At 49.1% G+C, this 23,484-nt stretch overlaps 2 protein-coding genes across 3 annotated transcripts in view; one reads left to right on the top strand and one right to left on the bottom strand.

Moving 5' to 3' along the window:
• LOC144889570 (uncharacterized) overlaps window positions 1-23,484 on the top strand; it is a 434,610-nt gene that overhangs the window by 7,849 nt on the left and 403,277 nt on the right. The window lies entirely within an intron of this gene.
• Window positions 1-23,484, bottom strand: part of LOC137416516 (peroxisome proliferator-activated receptor delta) — a 65,244-nt gene that overhangs the window by 3,945 nt on the left and 37,815 nt on the right. For both annotated transcript variants that reach the window (XM_068102134.2, XM_068102138.2), the window contains exon 6: window positions 19,775-20,018. In XM_068102134.2, the coding sequence (XP_067958235.1) occupies window positions 19,775-20,018 (244 nt within the window). The remainder of the gene's footprint in view (window positions 1-19,774; window positions 20,019-23,484) is intronic.

The following is a 23,484-nucleotide window of genomic DNA, read 5'->3' as shown; positions in this document are numbered from 1 at the left end:
TCCGATTTCTAGTGTTTGGAAATTTGGGAGAGCTTGACCCTAGCCTTTCCCTTGCGAGGGCAAGGAGGAACTTAACACTTAAGCTTGGCTTGAAGTACACCCTGACCAGCGCTCACGGTGGGACGGCAAGGCAACCAGAAGGGACGAGGTTCTCCTGACCACGTGGCCCTCGATTTGGGAAGCGAGAGGCGTTCCATTAGTGGACGTGCCCCTCACGCCCGACTTTTGGGCGGCCCCGGTAGGCCGTTTGTTTTGACATTCCGTGACAAGTCCCGCACCCCCACCTCCGGGCCGACCGGGCGACCGGAATGAATCCCGGTGTCCCGATCCGAGCCTTCAGAGCGGGCCGGCTAGCGAGAGTGATTGGCACCCTGAACCTGCACTTTCCGTCCCTGCGGTCCCAAATACCGGAACCACCCGAATACCACTTTATTCGACAAAATGAGGTGCGGCCTACATCTAGGCAAGACCACGGCCCGAACATGACCCCTTCACTCGACGATACCTATCACAATATACCTCGCATAAATTCGTAACATACCTTTTTCTTGTCGCGGTATACTTACACTTCTCGACGTAGTGTGGAAATAACAATTAATGAAACAGATTCTAATTTGGAAGTAAAACGAAGGCGTGCACAATGAAACAAGATTTCCTCAGAATCGACCTTCGTGCCGGGGACGCGACAACGCCACTGCGCCCCAGCCTTAGAAAACCAACCCTATATAAGTCAATACCTCCAACGACAGGACGTGTTTGTTGGTGGTCCCCGGCACGAGGGTCGATTCTGAGGAAATCTTGTTTCATTGTGCACGCCTTCGTTTTACTTCCAAATTAGAATCTGTTTCATTAATTGTTGTTTCCACACTACATCGAGAAGCGTAAGTATACCGCGACAAGAAAAAGGTATGTTACGAATTTATGCGAGGTATATTGTTATAGGTATCGTCAAGTGAAGGGGTCGTGTTGGGGCCGTGGTCTTGCCTAGATGTAGGCCGCACCTCATTTTGTCGAATAAAGTGGTATTCGGGGGGTTCCGGTATTTGGGACCACAGGGACGGAAAGTGCAGGTTCGGGGTGCCAGTCACTCCCCAGCCGGCCCGCTCTGAAGTCTCGGATCGGGACACCGGGATTCATTCCGGTCGCCCGGTCGGCCCGGAGGTGGGGGTGCGGGGCTTGTCACGAAACGTCAAAACAAACGGCCTACCGGGGCCGCCCAAAAGTCGGGCGTGAGGGGCGCGTCCACTAATGGAACGCCTCTCGCTTCCCAAATTGAGGGCCACGTGGTCAGGAGAACCTCGTCCCTTCTGGTTGCCTTGCCGTCCCACCGTGAGCGCTGGTCAGGGTGTACTTCAAGCTAAGCTTAAGTGTTAAGTGTTAAGTTCCTCCTTGCCCTCGCAAGGGAAAGGCTAGGGTCGAGCTCTCCCAAATTTCCAAACACTAGAAATCGGACGTCTCAAATTAATTAATTAATTTGTTAATACATCTCAGTCGCCCGCGACCCCTCCAGCGCGGGTGTCGAACCAGTTCATTTCTGGTGCGACCGGGCCGAGTATCGGCCCGGCCGTGGCCGAAGCCGTTGATTCCGCCATAGCACGCTAATGCCTAGACTCGCGCGTCCCTGGTCCACCGGGGCTCCGCGGGTGTCCTACCGTGCCTGACGCCGTTACCCTCTCAACTTTCGGTAGTAGGCGCCGGTGCCCGGGGACGGATTTCGCTGTCTAAACATGGTAGCGCTAGGCCAGTGGGACCGCCGGGACCCACGTGCACTCACAAGTTGTTATGCGCGTGGGCGGCAGCATCAGACCGGGGCGCCCAAACGCTCCCCGGCTAAAGTTCATCCTGAAACGCCCACATTGTGCGGACAAACTCCACCAATTGGCCGGTCACACTGTGCCTATCGGCCGGCCTCGAAGACCGAAATTGTGGCGGTTACCGATCCTTCGGGTTCGGAACTATGCCAGCCTGAAAATCATGCAGCGGAAATGAAGGAAATTCATTCATTTCGTCATCTAACCAGTGACGCGCATGAATGGATGAACGAGATTCCCACTGTCCCTATCTACTATCCAGCGAAGCCACAGCCAAGGTAGCGGGCTTGATGGAATCAGTGGGGAAAGAAAACCCTTTTGAGCTTGACTCTAGCCCGACTCTGTGAAGGGACTTGAGAGGCCTGAGGCACTCAATATAACTGGACCCGCGAAATTTCGGGGATTTTTGGTGGAATTACCTCGGGGTAAAGTTACATAGGAAAGCCCCATGTTGAATTTCCGTCGCCGAAGGACTTTATTTTTTATTACGAAATTCATCCTGACTTCGCCTCTAGGAGGATAGAGGGGTATCTGTACGTAACGGGAACCTTTATTTGGCGAAGATTGGGCAAAAATTGACCGAGTTATTCAAAATATGGACTTATAAAAAATTAGTTTCTTAACGCTGTAAATGCAGTGACATCATCACGTCCCCGGCACGACTCGATTCCGAGAAAATTTTGGTTTTATGGTGCACGGCTCCATTTCACAACGAATTTGAATTCTGTGTACAGTTTTTCCACGAAAATAAGGTCCCCGCATCGAGTGTGGTATCTTATTTGGTGAAATTTGGTTGATTTGAAGTGGTGAAAATAAAATGTGATCGTGGAAAATCGTAGCGAGGGGCCATTTTGAATCGGTTCACCGGGTTACTTATGGTAGATAGGAACACCACTAGGTCAGTAAGGACAACCTTTATTTTGCGAAAATCGGACAAATATTGACCGACTTATGGAAAATATTAACTTGTATAAAATTGCGGATAACTGCGTTGTAGTCGTTGGAGGTAAGTAGTCGTTGGAGTAGGCGCGTGCCGTGGCGCGCCAGTCACGCGATTGCGTAAGTAGTCGTTGGAGGTATTGACTTATATAAGGTTGGTTTTCTAAGGCTGGGGTGCAGTGGCGTTGTCGCGTCCCCGGCATGAGGGTCGATTCTGAGGAAATCTTGTTTCATTGTGCATGCCTTCGTTTTACTTCCAAATTAGAATCTGTTTCATTAATTGTTGTTTCCACACTGCGTCGAGAAGCGTAAGTATACCGCGACAAGAAAAAGGTATGTTACGAATTTATGCGAGGTATATTGTGATAGGTATTGTCGAGTGAAGGGGTCGTGTTCGGGCCGTGGTCTTGCCTAGATGTAGGCCGCACCTCATTTTGTCGAATAAAGTGGTATTCGGGTGGTTCAGGGACTCGGATCTTAATTCTGTTTTCAGATTTTTCAGTCGCCAGATTAGCTTAACACTCAATAGAACTGGACCCGCGAAATTTCGGGGATTTTTGGTAGAATTACTTCGGGGTAAAGTTACATAGGAAAGCCCCATGTTGAACAAGGTAGCTACAACCTTTGTCTTATGACACAATTAGTCGCCCTGGCAAGTTTGGCTGAAATTATATAATTAACTACCAAATGCATCGGCCACTGACATGCAGAGACAGACAGACACCAAATTGTGCATTTTACTATGGCTATAGGGGCCCTAACTGGGCCACTGTGTTTTGCATGCGACCTCCAAATGACCACTGTGGGTGAGGATACTGTAACGTTTCGTTATTCAGACACAAATAAGTCAACAAGATGGCGGGCCAACGGACTGCCGTTTATTCGTCATGGTGTCGTGAACATGCCGTAAACCATGACGTGAACATAACGTCATGATGTAATGCGTTATGTTACAACCATGTCGTAAACCATGACGTGAACATAACATTATGATATAATGCGTTATGTCGCATCTCCCTTTGACAAACAACAAACGGAAAATTAAGTGAAGCATGGCACAGCAAGTAATAAAAGATGTAGCTGATGCATGAACGAACATGAACAAAATAAGTGTAAACATTTAGAACATACTGTCACAACAGTAAAACAGGGGTAGACTACCCTGAGTTACAAGGTGCTAGAAGAAGGGTTAGTCTGCCCTCAGTTTGTCACATAATCCTCTAGATGTTTGGGTCTGTTGATGACGCGGCCTGACTTCGTGGTGAGAGGATTCTGACCCTGTTCAGGCGGCAGAGAGGATGGCGTGTGTGTGACTGGCGAGGGTTGCCCTGTACGGGCTGTAGAGTGCAGGCTGCTGCTGCACGGGCAGTGCTGTGTGGTCTGAGCTGAGCTGGGAGCTGGCAGACCAGCTGGAGCAGTAGCACAGTGTGGGGTCGGTCTGGTCGGTTGCCGGGTTGCATACGTCAGTGCTGTGGAGCTTGGCTAATGAGCACCGTATGTTGAGAGGCGGAGGTGTTTCCTGTTTCGGCGATACTTCCTGCCATTACTTTCAACGATATATGATCTGGGCACACTGTGATGGGCTACAACTGTTGCAGGCAGCCAGTTGTTTGTACCTGGGAGTGGAGTCATCCTTACTGGGTCTCCTGGGAGGAGGGCGGGCAGGTCTCTTTGGACATGTTTGTCGTGGTGGACCCGTTGCTTCTCCTTGCTCTGATCGAGCTTCTTCCTGACCTCATCACAGTTCAGAGTAATTGGACGCAACAACTCACGAGAGGTTGGCAGCAGGTTGCGGGGTCTGCGAGACATGCAAAGCGTGGCAGGTGACATGTTGCAACTTTCCAGCGGCGTGGTCCTGTAGTCAAGGAGGGCCAGATGTTTATCACTGCACTTAGACCAGAGTCGCTTTACCGTCTGTATGGCTCTCTCAGCTGCACCATTTGACTGAGGGTATCGGGGCGAAGACGTCTGGTGATTGATGTGATAGTCAGCACAAAACTGGGAAAATTCTTGCGAGCTGAACTGAGGTCCGTTATCTGTTCTGAGTGTCTCTGCGATGCCGTGTCGACACATTTGTGATTTGAGGGCGTTGACAGTGACTGCTGTGCTGAGGTTTGTCAGAGCATCCACCTCGATGAATTTGGAGAAACAGTCGGTTGTGAGTAAGTATTGATTCCCTTCATATTCGAAGATATCAGCAGCCACCTCAATCCAAGGTAACAGAGGTGTTTTCAGGGGCATCAGAGTTTCTGCGTGCTGCTGACTTTGGTACAAACTGCACTGTGGGCAATCACTGACGACGTCTTCAATTTGTGCAGTCATGCCTGGCCAGAACAGAGCTTCTCGGGCTCTCTGTTTGCATTTGCTGATTCCCATGTGTGAGCCATGTATTTGTCGCATCATGTCTGGCCGCATTGTTGTGGGTACAACGATTCTCATGCCTTTGTAAACAATTCCATCCATCACCGACAGCTCGTCACGGTACTGCCAGTATGCACGGATGCTGTGAGGTGTTTCAGCTTTGGTGTCTGGCCATCCTTTCAGAACCATGGTGTGCAGTTCATTCAACTCTTCAGCAGTTCTCTGCTGGAACTGCGCGTAGCGAGACGGCACCACTGATATGAAGTCTACCATATTGATTAGCTCAATGTCCATCTCTGGTGTAGTATCTGGGAGGTTAGCACGGCTCAGGGTGTCGCCCAGTGGAATGTCCTTCCCTGGTTTGTACGTGATTGTCAAGTCATACGGCTGCAACTTCAGGAGCATTGATTGTAGCCTCATAGGTGCTGCTAGTAGGGGCTTGGTGTGAATTGACTGCAACGGCTTGTGGTCGGACTCGACGGTGATGTTTGATGTCCCAAATATGTAGTAATGGAACTTCTTGCAGGCATGTACAATGGCCAACATTTCCTTCTCCAATTGCGAGTATCTCTGCTCAGTCGGTGTGAGCGCACGGGATGTATATGCTACAGGGTGGTCATCTTGCAGAAGCACTCCTCCGAGAGTGTAACTGCTGGCATCACATTGAATGGTACAGCCTTTCTTGGCATCGTAATAGGCCAGCACCGGTGCATTGCAGCACAACTGTTTCATCTTTTCAAAGCTCTCGGCTTGAGGTTTGTCCCAATGGAAGAGGACATCTTTGGGCAATAGGGCACGAAGTGGTGCATCCACTGTACTTAATTCTGGTGGAAATTTTGCCAAATACTGGATGAAGCCAAGTATTCTTCGGACATCTTCTTTGTTCTTGGGCTCTGGCATTGCTTTCACGGCCCTCACTTTGTCATCATCAGGTTTCAGACCACTCCCTGTCAAAATATGCCCTGCATATTTCACGGATGATTGTTTCACATGACATTTGTCAAAGTTGAGTTTGAGGTTGAAAGCTGTAGCTCTGTTGACAACTTGTCGCATGATGGAGTCATGTTCCTCTGGGGTCCTACCCGCCACCAAAATGTCGTCCATTATGGCACGAGCGCCTTCGATGCCCTCCAGCATGTTGTCCATGATACGCTGGTAGATTTCAGGAGCGGATCGGACCCCGAAAGGGAGCCTCAGCCAACGGAAACGGCCAATTGGGGTGTTGAAGGTGGTGAGAAGACTGGACTCATATGTGAGCGGGATCTGTAAGAATCCGGATTTGGCGTCAAGTACAGAGAAATACATTGAACCTGGTATCATTGATGCAACCACTTCTTCAACTGTTGGAATGTAATAGTGTTCTCTCCTAATTGCCTTGTTTAGGTCTTTTGGGTCAATGCAGATTCTGATTTTGTCTTTCTTAACTACGGTGACCATGGAGCTCACCCAGTCTGTTGGTTCAGTGACACGAGCAATGTGCCCATCTTTTTGCATTTCTATTAGCTTGGCTTTAACCTTGTCGTACAGAGCTTTTGGTTGCCGACGTGGTCCATGGACAGCAGGGGGCACAGTGGGGTCGATTTTCAGAGAATACTTGCCTGGCAGTACACCTGTTGTGTGGAGAAGATCAGGATAATCACTAAGGTCACTGACCTTGTGAATTCTCTCAATCAACCCGAGTGCTGTGCTGGCTTGGCCGGAGAGAAGTGGTCGTTGCTTTACTCTGACGACATAAAACTTGACGTCAACAGTGTTTTGTTTGTGCGTCACAGGCAATGTGATGCATCCCTCAACAGCAAGGTCATGCTCCGAATAACTCTTTAACTTGCTATCGGTGGCAGACAATGACATGTGGGTCTTTAGACTGTGAAACAGCTCAAGCGGCATTATGGATACTGTTGCACCTGTGTCAATCTGTGTCTTCACGACCTTTGTTCCAATCTTGACATCAGTCCACCATTCTGTTGCTGCATTTGTTCCATGAATGTTGTTGACACTGTGCGTCAGGGTCGTGTCATCAGACTCGTAGTCACAATCAACAGCATGCGCAGCAGATCTTGACTGCTCTTTCAACTTCTGTCTACACACACGGGCGAAATGGCCTACCTTCTTACAGAATTTGCAGGGGGCCTCCCTGGCGGGACACTTGTAGTGTGATGATGAGTATCCGCAGTACCAGCAGTTTTGGTTGTCTGTCCACTGTTTTCTGGTGGGTGTCTTGTGACGGGGTGGCTGCTGTTTGTTAATGGCATACACCTTACTGTCTTCGTCCGCAGCAATAACTCGCAAGCTCTCCTGTGAGGTCTCGTAGTTCTGACCGATGCTGGTGGCCTTGTTCAGTGTGAGCTCGTCTCCTTCCTGAAGGCAACGTTCAGTCACCGCTGGATTAGCGGATTGCAGGACAATGGCATCCCGCAGCATGCGGTCCGTGTTGACGCCATATCCACAGTCTGTCACCAGCAGCCGCAGGTCAGTTACAAAGTTGTCAAAGCGTTCACCGGGCAGCTGTTTACGCCTGTTGAAGTTTACTGTTGCTCTGATTTCATTTTTCTTGGGAGCCACGTATGCAGTGTACTTGTCAAGTACTCCAGTTAAGGTTTCATTTTCTGCAGGCACACCTTCGGTTGCAGGAGTCCATGTGAAGGTGTTGTAAATTTCTCTGCCTTTGTCGCCTATGTATGTCATGAGATAGTTTACTTTGACAATTTCCGTGGCCGTGGATAACGGTCTGTTGAACGTAAACACACAATGTTGTTTAAAACGTCTGAACTCCTTTTCAAGATCTGACGCTTGCCAGTTCATACGTGGCTTTTCTGAAGCATCCGCCATGGCGACAAAATAGTGCAACTCACTTGCGTTGACAACGACGTGGACGGTTGACGCAGCCGGATCCCGTGTTTGTAGGATTCGCGGGGCGCATGCGAACTTCAACGAGCAAAAGGAGGACCAATAATGCACAAATGACTTTCTTGTCTACGTAGATATAAGAATGATATTTTCATCACTCGTTCGCTTCATTTTCGGCGTGGAACGTCGATGAAAACCACTTCTGACACCATGTAACGTTTGGTTATTCAGACACAAACAAGTCAACAAGATGGCGGGCCAACGGACTGCCGTTTATTCGTCATGGTGTCGTGAACATGCCGTAAACCATGACGTGAACATAACGTCATGATGTAATGCGTTATGTTACAACCATGTCGTAAACCATGACGTGAACATAACATTATGATATAATGCGTTATGTCGCAGATACCGAGTCTGTTTCTGGCTTTGCAGGTGAGCTTTACATGGTCTGCTAAGGGGAGGTCTTGTCTGACAGTTAGGTAAAGATATTTGAAGGCCTGAACCTCTCCCAGTAGCTGTTGAAAGAGGATACACGTCGGCTCACTGGAGAGAGAAGGTGAGGATGTGAGATGTGTCTAGATTGAATAGCAAGTTCCCCATGCCAGATGAGCACCTGATGCTTTACAAGTTTGCCGAGTGTAATGCAACTGCTGCAGAACGATGTCTTTGGGACACGGTACCACACAGGAAATTGCAAAGTGATCTGCAAGTATAAACAAGGTTTTCCTGTGCAGACGAGATATTATTTATGAATATGAGGAGGAACACTGGGCCCGATATGCTGCCTTCGGGGTACTACAGCCTCTACTCGGAGAGGAGAAGAAAGGATAACATTTGCAAGAATTGAGGAAGTGCTCAAATGAGGAATTCATCCAGTCTTGGATACCACAGACAGGAAGCTTAGTGAACAGAGCAGGATGGTAGAGTGTCAGAGGCCTGGGATATGTCCAGAGAGACAGCCCTGATCTCTCGATGTCCACGGCCCCAATCCATGGTTAGAGAAGAACAGCAGCATATCCAAAGGTCGGTGACTAGGAAAAAATCTGAACTTGTATGAGATCAGGCCTTTGGAGAAGAAGAAAAATGTTTGCATGATGGATTCCATTATACTTCGTTAAAGGTACCATTTGTATTATTGTGCAACTGGATAAACTGGTTAGGATAGTGTGATGGACGAAGAAACTCAGCTCCTCTAATATATAGATGAGAGAGAGAGAGGAGAAGCAAGATCTTTAGTGTAGGACTTGAGAACATGGGTAAAGATGCCATCTGAGTCTGTCGCAGAAATCAGAATTTGCTCCTCCTTGAGCAAAAACTCTGTATCCATGAGGAGGTTTGCCTTCAGGATTATTTGGAATGTACCATGTTGAAGCTGAGTCTATGGGCCTATCACTTCGCCATTTCTGACAGGTTGGTGGTCTCTCTGTCTTCTACCACCTCCTTTCTGGTCTTGCACCCTCTGCTCTTTCTGTGCTTTGTCCCCCCAGGTTTCTGTAGGTCACACATGGTCCACCATCAATCCCCTTCTGGTGAAACTACCGAAATCCAGGATCACTGTTCACCTCCACTCATTCGTTCTTCTTTTCCCCACCTGTGGAATCATCTTCCAGATTCTCTTCAATTTCATTTTTCCCTCCAGGCCTGCAAGACAGCTGTGCATCACCATCACAGATCACCCCCAATTCAAAACCATTATCTTCTCTACCTTCGTTAACCCCACCCAAATCCCTCCTCCTTACAAATTTTCAGTTTTCCCTCTTGAGAATTTCCTTATGTATCCATCTTGTCCACCCCATGCATCCTCTCTTGCCCCCCCACCATTGTTTGTCAATCTCTATCTAATTTAGCCTTCGGCTCTGCTTGTATACAAAAAGTGGGAAAGTTGTGGTTGGGTGTAAAGTGGGAATAGCCAGGAATTGGTTAGGTACATGGGCTTTGGAGGTGAAAAGAGTACGAGACTAGTTTCGGATTGTGTAATTGGTGCAAAATTCCAATCCACTGAAAACTTATACAAAGGTATAACCGCCCTGGGAAGCAAAATAAGGTTGACATTTTAGACGTCTGATGAAGGGCTAATACTCGAAACGTCAAGATTTTTGCATCCCATGGCAACTTCCACTTGATAAAACCAAATATATGGAGGTGAATACTGACTTCGGACATACTGCTCTCTCATGAGTAGAGTCTACATTACATAAATAAATTAACAAGTACAGATGCATTTAAAGTACACTGCCCCCATGCCAAATAAATAAATAACATCCTCCAGCACGGCATTGCCGGGGCGCTTCTGGTGTCCGGCAATACCGCCATGCAGCTCATAAAGACGGTAATGGGGGGGGGGAGAAAGAAGAAGAAGAACCACCTTTAGAGGCCGTTTTTACCTGCAGAGCAGGGGTTGGCCTTTTTCGGGCACCGTGGTCCCCTTTTTGAAGCAATGTTTTATGGCCGGATGCCCTTCCTGCCACCAACCCTGTTGGTCACCCCTTGTGACACACAGGGAATTACAAGTGAACTGGTACTCAATTTGCCGACCTTGGAAGGATGACAGGCTGAGTCAACCCCCCTGGCATTAATTCAGCGATTGACCGGGATTCAAACCCAGGATCCTAGGATCCCAAGCCGGCACCCTAACCGCTAAGCCAACACCAGGCTTGGTAATGGGAGGGAGAGGTGTGCAATAATTGATTGATTAATTCCATAATTAAAATCAATAAATATCGGTCATAAAATAATTTCTTAATCAATTGGCTAATAGCATACCTCAACCACCAGTTTCATTTGAAGCTGTAACTTTTAGAAAATTTATGAAATAAGTCATGAATCGAAAAAAATTAAATAATTAATTGATTAATTGACTAATCAATAAATAATGAATCGATTAATTGATTAATCAATAAATCAAAAATATCCTTTATAGCCACATCACTTGGTCACTGTCATGTCCGAATATCAGCTTCCTAGCTCAAAAGGTGCCTGAGATATTGCCCAGATGAGAAAGTAAATAAATAAGCACTTAATTAACCGATAAGAATGAAATAATTAATTGATTAATCAAAAAATAAAAAATACCGTTTTTCCAAAGCACATACTCACTATCGAGCCAAAATGTCAGCTTCCTAGCTCAAAGGATGGCTGAGATATTGCCCAGACAAACAAACAAACAAGAAAAACAAGTACAGATACATTCAAAGTACACCGCCCCCATGCCAAATAAATAAATAACATCCTCCAGCGCGGCATTGCCGGGGCGCCTTGTGTGCCTGGCAATACCGCCGTGCAGCACATAGAGACAGTATTCGGAGGGAGAGGTGCACAATAATTGATTGATTAATTGCATAATTAATATCAATAAATGATAGTCATAAAATATTTTCTTAATCAATTGGCTAATAGCATAACTAAACCACCAGTGTTTCATCTGAAGCTGTAACTTTTTGAAAATGAATGAAATAAGTCATTAATTGAAAAAAATAATAATTGATTAATCAATAAATAATAAATCGATTAATATATTAATCATTAAATCAAAAATATTCTTTATAGCCACGTCACTTGGTTACTGTCATGTCCGAATATCAGCTTCCTAGCTCAAAAGGTGCCTGAGATATTGCCCAGATGAGAAAGAAAATAAATAATCGATTAATAATGAAAATAAATGAATAATTCAATTATTACTCAATTGGCTAATGGAATACCGAAACCACCTTATACAAAGGTATTTGGATGATACTTTCATTCGAATGTGTAACTTAAATTTTTTTTTTTAATGAGGTCATTAATCCAATAATGAAATAATTAATCGATTTATTGATTAATCACTAAAGCAAAAATACCCATTAAAGCCAAATAACATGGTCATTGTCATGTCCAAATATCAGCTTCCTAGCTCAAAAGGTGCCTGAGATATTGCCCAGATGAGATAGAAAATAAATAAGTACTTAATTAATCGATAATAATTAAGTAATTAAGCAATTAATAGATTAATCAAAAAAAATAAAATAATGTTTTTGTCAAAGCACGTGCTTACTATTGTGCCAAAATTTCAGCTTCCTAGCTAAAAAGATGGCTGAGATATCGCCCGGACAAACAAACAAACAAATGAAAAATCGGTCAGAGAACGAGGACTTGCTGGAATGTACTTTTTATCGGCCATTTTGGACAAATATGGCGGCCGAACCACGTGACCGATGACGTCATCATTATTTGTTTTCTAAACTAATTTATTCCTTGATGATGCTCAAGAAATTTCATCTTGATCCGATGAAGTTTTGTACTTGTCGAATTATGATGTCATAATGGAGGCACCTATGACATCATCATTAACATATTTTATTCCCCATGGAGAGTTCTTTACGATGAGCCATGTCTCAATTTTCTTCTATTCAGCACTTTCGGAGATATAGTGGTGCAAAATTTTTCGGTTTTTCCAAGATGGCGGCTGAACCACCTGACCGATGACATCATCATTAACATATTTTATTCCCCATGGAGAGTTCTTTATAATGAGCCATGTCTCAATTTTTTCTATTCTGCACTTTTGGAGAATCTCTGATACGTCATCAGTCACGTGGTTCGGCCACAATCTTGGAAAAACCGAAAAGAATTGCACCTCTATATCAGAGAATATCTGATATAGAGGTGCAATTCTTTTCGGTTTTTCCAAGATTGGGGCCGAACCACGTGACTGATGACGTCATCAAGTGGGCACAGTCTAGTCCAGGGCAAGACAAATATGTGTGTAAAGTTTGGCGATTCTACGTGCAACGGTGTAGACGTAGTGCTGCACACAGACAGACAGACAAACAGACAGACAGACAAATGAAAAATCGGTCAGAGACCGAGGACTTGCCGGAATGTACTTTTTTATCGGCCATTTAGGACAAATAGGGCGGCCGAACCACGTGACCGATGACGTCATCATTAACATATTTTATTCCCCATGGAGAGTTCTTTACAATGAGCCATACCTCAATTTTTTCTATTCAGGACTTTTGGAGATGTGGAGGTGCAGAGTTTTTCGGTTTTTCCAAGATGGCGGCCGAACCACGTGACCGATGACATCATCATTAACATATTTTGTTCCCCATGGAGAGTTCTTTACAATGAGCCATGTCTCAATTTTTTCTATTCAGCACTTTCGGAGATATGGAGGTGCTAAGTTTTTCGGTTTTTCCAAGATGGCGGCCGACCACGTGACTGATGACGTCATCATTAACATATTTTATTCCCCATGGAGAGTTCTTTACAATGAGCCATGTCTCAATTTTTTCTGTTCAGTACTTTCGGAGATATAGAGGTGCAAATTTATTCGGTTTATCCAAGATGGCGGCCGAACCACGTCACTGATGACGTCATCATTGAGGCACAGTATATTAGAGGGCAAGACCATTATGTGTGCAAAGTTTGGCGATTCTCCGTGCAACGGTGTAGACGCAGTGCTGCAAACAGACAAACAGACAGACAAACAGACAGACAAACAGACAGACAGACAAACAAATGAAAAATCGGTCAGAGACCGAGGACTTGCCGGAATGTACTTTTTTATCGGCCATTTAGGACAAATATGGCGGCCAAACCACGTGACCGATGAAGTCATCATTACTTGTTTTCTAAACTAATTTATTCCTTGATGATGCTCAAGAAATTTCATCTTGATCGGATGAAGTTTTGTACTTGGCGAATTATGACGTCATAATGGAGGAACCTATGACATCATCATTAACATATTTTATTCCCCATGGAGAGTTCTTTACAATGAGCCATGTCTCAATTTTTTCTATTCAGGACGTTTGGAGATGTGGAGGTGCAAAGTTTTTCGGTTTTTCCAAGATGGCGGCCGAACCACGTGACCGATGACGTCATCATTAACATATTTCATTCCCCATGGAGAGTTCTTTAGAATGAGCCATGTCTCAATTTTTTCTATTCAGCACTTTCGGAGGTATGGAGGTGCTAGTTTTGCCATTTTCCAAGATGGCGGCTGAACCACGTGACTGATGACGTCATCATTAACATATTTTATTCCCCATGGAGAGTTCTTTACAATGAGCCATACCTCAATTTTTTCTATACAGGACTTTTGGAGATGTGGAGGTGCAGAGTTTTTCGGTTTTTCCAAGATGGCGGCCGACCACGTGACTGATGACGTCATCATTAACATATTTTATTCCCCATGGAGAGTTCTTTAGAATGAGCCATGTCTCAATTTTTTCTGTTCAGCACTTTTGGAGATATAGTGGTGCAAAGTTTTGCCGTTTTTCCAAGATGGCGGCCGACCACGTGACATATGACGTCATCATTAACATATTTTATTCCCCATGGAGAGTTCTTTACAATGAGCCATGTCTCAATTTTTTCTGTTCAGTACTTTCGGAGATATAGAGGTGCAAATTTATTCGGTTTATCCAAGATGGCGGCCGAACCACGTCACTGATGACGTCATCATTGAGGCACAGTATATTAGAGGGCAAGACCATTATGTGTGCAAAGTTTGGCGATTCTCCGTGCAACGGTGTAGACGCAGTGCTGCAAACAGACAAACAGACAGACAAACAGACAGACAAACAGACAGACAGACAAACAAACGAACAGATCAACATACTTGCCGGAAAATTTTTCCGGCAAGTAACGAACAGATCAACATACTTGCCGGAAAATTTTTCCGGCAAGTAACCAACCGACCAAGATACTTGCCGGAATCATTTCCGGCAAGTAACAAGAAAACAAGAAAACAAACAAACAACCAGAGTGAAAACTGAGTACTCCCTTTCAGCGTGCGTCATTGCCGAGCCCCCTTTCGTACCAGGAAATGACGTCATGCAGCACTTGGAAATGGAATAGGAAAGGAGCAGTGTACAATAAGAGTTCTCTTATAAGAAACTTTGACACAGGAGGAGGCCATTATTGCAATATGTTTGCGCTATGATTGCCAACCTATGGTTGTTTGTCCATTCTCTGTCCTTTTAGAATGCTAAGCATCAGGAAAGGAAGCAGCACGTTCTAAAGTCCTTGGTATGAATTGGCCGGGGTCGACTTCGAGCCAGGACCTCGCTTTCTCATAGCCGACTTAAAGCGTGGTGTTACGCGCGCTGCTTGCGAGCAAGGAGGAAGCGGACAAGCGGTAACTTATAAGCGTCTTTATTTCAGGAGCTCACTGTAACACTAGCCCGCTCTGGGCTGCGCGCCCCGTGTATATCCTCAGGCCACGCCTACCCCTCGGGTGTGGCCCTCGCCCACTTGGTGCGCGGAATGATGTCACCACGCCAGTGGGCTTTTGTGTCCGTCACACGCGCCCCCCCCCCAGAATTCCCGCGCACCTGGAGGGCCAGTTTGCGGGGCAGACAAATGACCCGGCCGAAGCGCCCCCTGGCGATCGGCGGCGTCCGGGGTGCAGGGATGCCAGGTGGGATGCCCCTGGCTGCCCCTGGGATGGGTGCAGGACCGGGGGGCGGCGTGGCGGCGGGGCTGGGCGGTGCCGGGGGTCCGCCCGCAGGGGGGCGGCCCCGACATGGGGGTCGGGCCACTGGCGGTGGATGGTCCACGTCGAGGTGGGCCGGCTTGAGGCAGTCTACCGAAACGCGGTCGGGAGTACCGCCGATGTCCAGGGTGAAGTGCTTCGACCCGGTCTCCAGCACGCGGAAAGGCCCGTCGTACGGGGGCCGCAGTGGTGTCCGGTGGGCATCGTGGCGGACGAAGACGTACTCCGCCGTGTGAAGCTCTGGGGCGACGTGCGTCGGTGGGTGCCCGTGGCATGCCGTTGGCACCGGGGCGAACCTCTGGGCGGTCTCTTGCAGAGCGGAGTGCTGCTGTGCCGCGGACCATGGTGCCGTGGAGTCGGGGAGGAACTCGCCCGGCACCCACAGCGGTTGCCCGAAGACCAACTCCGCCGCGGATGCGCGCAGGTCCTCCTTGGGCGCCGTCCGGAGGCCCAGCAGGACCCAGGGGAGCCTGTCGACCCAGCCACCGTCGCGGAGGGTGGCCCAGAGCACGGCCTTCAATGAGCGGTGAAATCGCTCACACAGGCCGTTAGCCTGGGGGTGGTAGGCCGTGGTTCGGTGCAGCCGGACCCCGAGCCCCTGCGCGACCGCCCCCCAGAGCTCCGAGGTGAACTGGGGGCCGCGGTCGGACGAGATGTCTCAGGGGGCGCCGAACCGGGTGACCCAGGTGGCGATGAAAGCCTGCGCGACATCGGCCGCCGTTGTCGACGCCAAGGGCACGGCCTCCGGCCACCGGGTGGTGCGGTCCACCATGGTGAGGACGTGGGTGAAACCCCGCGAGGGGGGCAGAGGTCCCACCAGGTCCACGTGGACGTGGTCAAACCGGCGTTCCGGCACCGTGAACGGGGCCAACGGGGCCTGGGTGTGCCGGTGCACCTTGGCGCGCTGGCACGCGAGGCATGTCCTGGCCCAGCCGTGGACGGCCTTCCGGAGGCCATGCCAGACGAACTTGTCGGTGATCAGCCTTTGGGAGGCCCTCGCGCCCGGGTGGGACAGGCCGTGGATGGCGTCAAACACCTGGCGCTGCCAGCCCGCGGGCACGATGGGGCGAGGACGCCCGAGGGAGACGTCGCACAAGAGGGCCGCGCCCGCGCCGTCGAACGGCACCTCGGTGACGCGGAGGCCCGTGATGGCGGTCCGCAAGGCCTGGACGTCGGGGTCAGCGGCCTGGTCTGCTGCCATCCGGGCATAGTCGATGCCGAGGTGGACTGCGTGGGCGACGGCCCGGGAAAGGCAATCCGCCACCGGGTTGTCCTTCCCCGTGACGTGCTGGATGTCCGTCGTGTACTCGGACACGGCCGAGAGGTGACGCTGCTGCCGGGCCGACCACGGCTCGGTGACCTTGCCCATCGTGAAGATCAGCGGCTTGTGGTCGACGAAGGCCGTGAACGCACGGCCCTCGAGCAGATGGCGGAAGTGCCTGACTGCCAAGTGAAGCCCGAGCAACTCGCGGTCGAAGGTACTGTAACGGCGTTCGGGCGGGCGAAGCTGCCGGCTAAAGAACGCCAGCGGTTGCCAAGCTCCACGCACCCATTGCTCGTGCACCGCGCCCACCGCGTAGTCCGAGGCATCGGTGGTGAGGGCGATCGGTGCATCGGGCGCCGGGTGCGCGAGCATGGTGGTGTTAGCCAAGGCGAGCTTCGCGCCCGTGAATGCCGTGTCCATCTGCTCGGTCCAGGTAACGTCGCCTTTGCCCGGCTTACCTCGGAGAGCTTCGTGCAGGGGGCGCAGGAGCTGGGCGATACGGGGCAGGAACCGATGGTAAAAGTTCACCATGCCCAGGAACTCCTGCAGCCCTCTGATCATGCGGGGGCGCGGAAACCCCTTCACCGCCTCCACCTTGGCCGGCAGGGGGACCGCTCCGTGCCTGGTGACACGGTGCCCCAGAAAATCGATTATGGCGGCGCCGAACCGGCACTTTGCGGGGTTCACAATCAGGCCATGCTGGCCCAGGCGTTCGAAGAGCGTGCGGAGGTGGCGTAGGTGCTCTTCGCGGGACGCGCTGGCGACGAGGATATCGTCCAGGTAGACGTAGCCAAAATCCAAGTCGCGCAGGACGCTGTCCATCAGTCGCTGGAACGCCTGAGCCGCATTCTTCAGACCGAAGGGCATGCGCAGGAACTCGAAGAGGCCGAATGGCGTGATGACCGCCGTCTTCGGGACGTCCTCCGGCCTGACGGGGACCTGATGGTAGCCGCGTATGAGGTCCACCTTCGAGAAGAAGGACATGCCCGCCAAACGGGCGGAAAAGTCCTGAATGTGGGGGACGGGGTAGCGGTCGGGAGTCATGGCGTCATTGAGACGGCGATAGTCCCCGCACGGTCGCCATCCCCCGCCGGGCTTCGGCACGATGTGCAGCGGCGACGCCCAAGCGCTCTCTGAGCGCCGAACGATGCCGAGTCGCTCCAGGGTAGCGAACGCCGCTTTTGCCACCGCCAGCTTCGTCGGCTCAAGGCGGCGTGCCCGGGCGTAGACCGGTGGCCCGACGGTGGGGATGTGATGGGCCACCCCATGCTTGACGGCCCCCGCCGAGAAGGTGGGCCACGTGAGGGCCGGGAAGCCGGCGAGGAGGCGGGTGAATGCGTCCGCTGCCGGAAGCGTACAGACCAACGTGGCCGGAACCGAACCGTTCGGCAAGCCGCTTGGCAAGCCGCTCGTTGAGCTGCTCGACGAGCTGGGCAACGCACTAGCGAGCGAGCTGAACATCTCGGCCTGGACAAGACGTCTGCGCTTGACGTCGACCAGGAGCCCATTAGCGCACAGGAAGTCCGCGCCAAGCAGTGCCATGGGCACGTCGGCGGTGACGAACGTCCATCGGAAAACCTGCCCCCCGAACCGCAGAGAGAGGCAGCGTTTTCCGTACGTACGGATGGGCGTCCCGTTCGCGGCAAGCAGCGCAGGGCCCCCACCCGCGGCATGCTTGTCTGACGTGCCGGCGGGAACGACACTCACCTGCGCTCCTGTGTCGCACAGGTAACGGCGCCCGGAGAAGGTGTCCGTTATGAACAGCAGGCTGCTCGAACGGCCGGCGCTCATCGCCACTATTGAGCGCCGGCCCCGGGCGTTTCCCGACCTGTTGAAGGAGCATGGCGGATGACACTGCCGAGCTTCGTGGCCGAACTTGGCGTGGAACCAGCACCAGGTGGTGGAGCTGGAGGAGCGCGGCTGGCTCCGCCAGGCCGGTGGAGTTGGCGGGTTTCCCCGCGGTGGCGGTTTTCGCCGCGGCGGTGGGCGGGGCATGGCGGCGGTCACGAGGTGCGTATCAGCATGCTGCGTATGCTGTATAAGCTGATGCTGTGGATCAGCAGCGTCAGCAGCATCAGCAGCATCAGCCACGAGGGCCGTGACGGCCACGCCGACTCTCGCCCGCGTGTCCGAAGCGGCGAAGTACTTGTCCGCCTCGGCTGCCAATGCTCGGGGTTCCGTTAGCCCGGTCCCGGCCAACGCGAGGCGAACCTGCGCTGGAAGTTGGCGACGGAAAAGCGCCCGGAATAGAGAACCGGGGGCTTCGTCGCCCAACAGTGACAGCATATGGTCCATTCGGACCGACGGCGCGTGTCACCGAGCTCGGGGAGATCCAGGAGGCGGTCGGCCCATGTGTCGTCCGTGAGGCCGAACGTGGCTAGGAGTAGCCGCTTGAGTGCCTCGTACTTGTGGCCGTCCGGTGGGTGGCGAAGGATGGGCACAACTCAAGCGGCCGTGCTGGGCCCGAGGGAGGCGACGACGTGGCAATAGCGCGTGTCATCGCCGGTGAGGCGCCGAAGCTGAAATTGGGCTTTGGCCTGGACGAACCAGACTTCGGCCTGAGCCTCCCAAAATTCGGGAAGTTTGATGAAGTTGGCCATGGCAATGGCGTCGCGTGTGGAAGGATCGCTCCGGCAGATCCAACGTCGAGGGGGTCACCAGTAAAGCGCGGCGTTACGCGCGCTGCTTGCGAGCAAGGAGGAAGCGGACAAGCGGTAACTTATAAGCGTCTTTATTTCAGGAGCTCACTGTAACACTAGCCCGCTCTGGGCTGCGCGCCCCGTGTATATCCTCAGGCCACGCCTACCCCTCGGGCGTGGCCCTCGCCCACTTGGTGCGCGGAATGATGTCACCACGCCAGTGGGCTTTTGTGTCCGCCACACTCTAACCATTATGCCACCGGGTCTTGGACTATTGGTAAATTTGGTCACTTCACATATATTTTCGTGTGAATACCAAATTTGAATACAGCTCAAAATTATTGGAAATTAATCTGGACAAGCCAATAGAGAATATTAATCAATGTGAACACAGCTTCAAACACTGTAATAGAAAAACGACTCGACAAACCTCCACAGAGGATGATTGCAGCAACGAAGAGGGCGAGGTCACTGTCATCCAGTTCCAGGGTATTGAAGCGAGCTGCAAACTCGAACTTCGGTTCAATGACGCTGCTGTAGGGCTTGCGCAAGGTTTTGAGGAATTCTCGGGTAACGAAGCTGTTGTTCGTCGCGACTAAGATTCCATCTTTGTTCATGTACGCCGACCACAGCGTGAACATTGCTTCATGCACACCGTACTTCAGCAGTGTTACCTGGCAAGAAAGATCAGACATGCTGTTGCTCTGTGTTTATTTATACAAAACTAAACGTGACCATGTAGATATGTTCACATTGTAATGGTATGTTCTTTATAGACGAACACACATTGTAATATTATGCACTTTTAGACGAACTCACATTGTAATAGTATGTACTTTATAGACGAACTCACATCGTAATTGTATGTACTTTATAGACGAACTCACATTGTAATAGTATGTACTTTATAGACGAACTCACTGTTATAGTATTACTTTATAGACGAACTCACATTGTAATAGTATGTACTTTATCGACGAACTCACATTGTAATAGTATGTACTTTATCGACGAACTCACATCGTAATGGTATGTACTTTATATATGAACTCACATTGCAATAGTATGTACTTTATAGACGAACTCACATTGTAATAGTTTGTACTTTATAGACGAACTCACATCGTAATAGTATGTACTTTGCAGACGAACTCACATCGTAATAGTATGTACTTTATAGACGAACTCACATTGTAATTGTACCTAATTTAGAGATATAGTTGGTTGAAATAAGATAACGTGTAATACTGGCTACCACCAGGTGGTGTTTATGGCCTATGTGATTACATTTTGTGTGGACAGACAGACAAACCAATGAACAAAAGTACCCAAATGCAATACACTCTGGCGGGGGTAACAATACCATGGAAAAAAGTAGAGCACATAAATGAGAGTATTCAAAATGAAAAAATGAGTTGGGAGAGAAAACAAGACCGACATAGTCTAATAACGGCGTAGCTGGGCTTCGATCTGCTGAGTGGAGGATCTGCTGTCCCCCTATCATGTGACCAGATCCTCAGCTCCGATTGGTGGACGTTTGTGAGGGACATACATACACTGGACAGACAGACAAACACTGTTCCAGTGCCCTACGAGCTTTGCCGTAAAAATATAGCTGCCAAATCACGTGACTGATGACGTCATTAAACTGTTTTTCTCCAACAATGTATCCCCAGATCATGCCCAAGAAATTTCATACCGATCGGATCAAGCGTTGCACTTGTCGATTTATGACGTCATAATGAAGGTACCTATGACATCATCGTTAACATGTTATTCTCAATGGGGAGTACTTTCCAACGAGCCATCTTTCAAGGTTTTCTATGGAGAGGTTCGGAGATATCGAGGTGCAAAATTTTTAGGTTTTTTCCCAGATGGCACCTGTACCACGTGATGCATGACGTCATAATTAGCATGAAGAACTTCCACAGGAAGAGGCGTCTTTGATGAAACTTTCCTGTCAATCGGACTAACGGTTGCAGAGAAAACGGATTTTAAAGGGAATAAACCTGAAAAATGCCAGTGAAAGGGACATACATACATACATACATACATACATACATACATACATACATCGATACATATATACATACATATATACATACATACATCGATACATATATACATATATACATACATACATTAACCGTGAACCGGATACATACATAGATACATAGATACATAGATACATACTTTTCTGTCTTCTACCGACTCCTCTCCGGCCTTGCACCCCCAGCTCTCTCTGTGCTCTGTCCCCCAAATATTCCTACAGGTCGCACAAGATCTGCCAGCAACCCTCTGATGGTTAAACTGCCGAAATCTCGGCTCTCTGCTCACCTTCACTCTTTCATTCCTCTTTTCTCCCGCCTCTGGAACAAACTCCCTCACTCCCTTCAATCCCACTCCTCCCTCCAGGTCTTTAAAACAGCTGTTCACCACCATCTCTTATCTTCCCCCATCCAAAACCTTGATCTTTTCTACCCCCGCTAATTCACCCCAGATCCACCTTGTTTGAAATTCCAACTTCTTTCCTGGAAGTCCTGGCAGTGTCCATATGTTTTATACCTCTCCCACCGCCCCCTTCCCATGCCCCCCCCCCCAAAGCCCTCGCCCTCTCTCAGATCTCTCGATGTCTCCATGTCTCTCGGTCCCTGCTCTCAAATGTTGTGTTTGTGTCCTTCCCCCTCTCTCCCCATCTTGTCTACCGCTCCCGATGTTATATGTTTTATGTGTCGGTTTGTCTTTCTGTGTGATTAATGTTCGCTCTTTCACGAGCCTCGATCTTGTATTAAAAAAAAAAAAAAAAAAAAAAAAAAAAATAGATACGTATATACAAACATACATAGATACATACAAACATACATTCATACATACATACATACATACATAGATGCATACATACATACATACAGTCATACATACATACATAGATACATACATACATACATAGATACATACATACAAACATGCATAGATACATACATACATACATACATACATAGATACATAGATACATACATACATAGATACATACATAGATACATACATCGATACATACATACATACATACATACATACATACATACACACATAGATACATACATACATACATACATACATACATACATACATACACACATAGATACATACATACTGTTACTGTGCTCCTCCCCGACCCCCTGGTCACGGTGTACCTCCGAGCCCCGAGAGGATTCACGGCAGAAAAATGTGTTATTCTGTACGTCAAAGATCAATGGTGAAGCCACACCAATTGTTACTTACAAACAAATATTGTATTAAGATCACACAAGAATAACCATACAACAATAATATGAATCAAAAGTTAAAGTACAATCAATATTCTATGATGGTACCATCAGTGTTATAATATATAATTCACTGTGCTCCAAGTGAGTGAAACCAGAACATCCGCAATGTCTCTTATTCCCGGTTTCAAGCCACAGTTGATTCGCTCCAGTGATCGCTAGAACGAGGTCCAATCGAAACCAGAATCCCGTGCGGATGGCGAGAACAGTCACACAGGCGAAGCTGTACAAAGGCGCCCTCAAGGCGACTGGGAAATCCAAAGGCACCCTCCAGGCGACTGAGAGATCACACCCTCGGGTATGGACGAATTAGCCTTCAAAAAGCCATGCCACACACACGCCCCAGATCGACGTCTGAATGCGGTGAGAAGTCGAAAAGAAACGAAACCGCGAGCGAAGCACAAGTCCTGCATGAGTCAAAATGGCTGACGGCCCGCTCCGGAGACGTACCGGCCCGGCGCTAATTCTCCTCGGAATCCAACGCCCAAAACCTGACACGCAGGTTTATCGATCACAGCGATGACAACTCTGTCACAGGAATTTCCTATCCCGGAAACCCGAAAGTTCGCTAGTGACTCTAGCTCGCCAGCGTTCGTTTCAGAACTCGGAGCAACTCGGCTTTCTTGTCCGACTCGACTCGCTCCGCCCTCTTTTTTCTCCTCTTCCTCTTCATCACCGTCCGGTTCCTGTTTCATTTACAACATTAACTTTTAACTTTTGAAAATAGAAATATCGATTCCCTTTAAATGACAACAATAATAATACATGGAATCAGAAATGTTTACAGTGGATGAAAACCACAACAAAGGAAGTG

Source organism: Myxine glutinosa, chromosome 1 (assembly GCF_964187855.1).
Source record: "Myxine glutinosa chromosome 1, kmMyxGlut1.1, whole genome shotgun sequence".
NCBI lineage: Eukaryota > Metazoa > Chordata > Myxini > Myxiniformes > Myxinidae > Myxine > Myxine glutinosa.
Note: the sequence above shows the minus strand (reverse complement) of the source record. Positions and strands in the feature narration are given on the sequence as shown.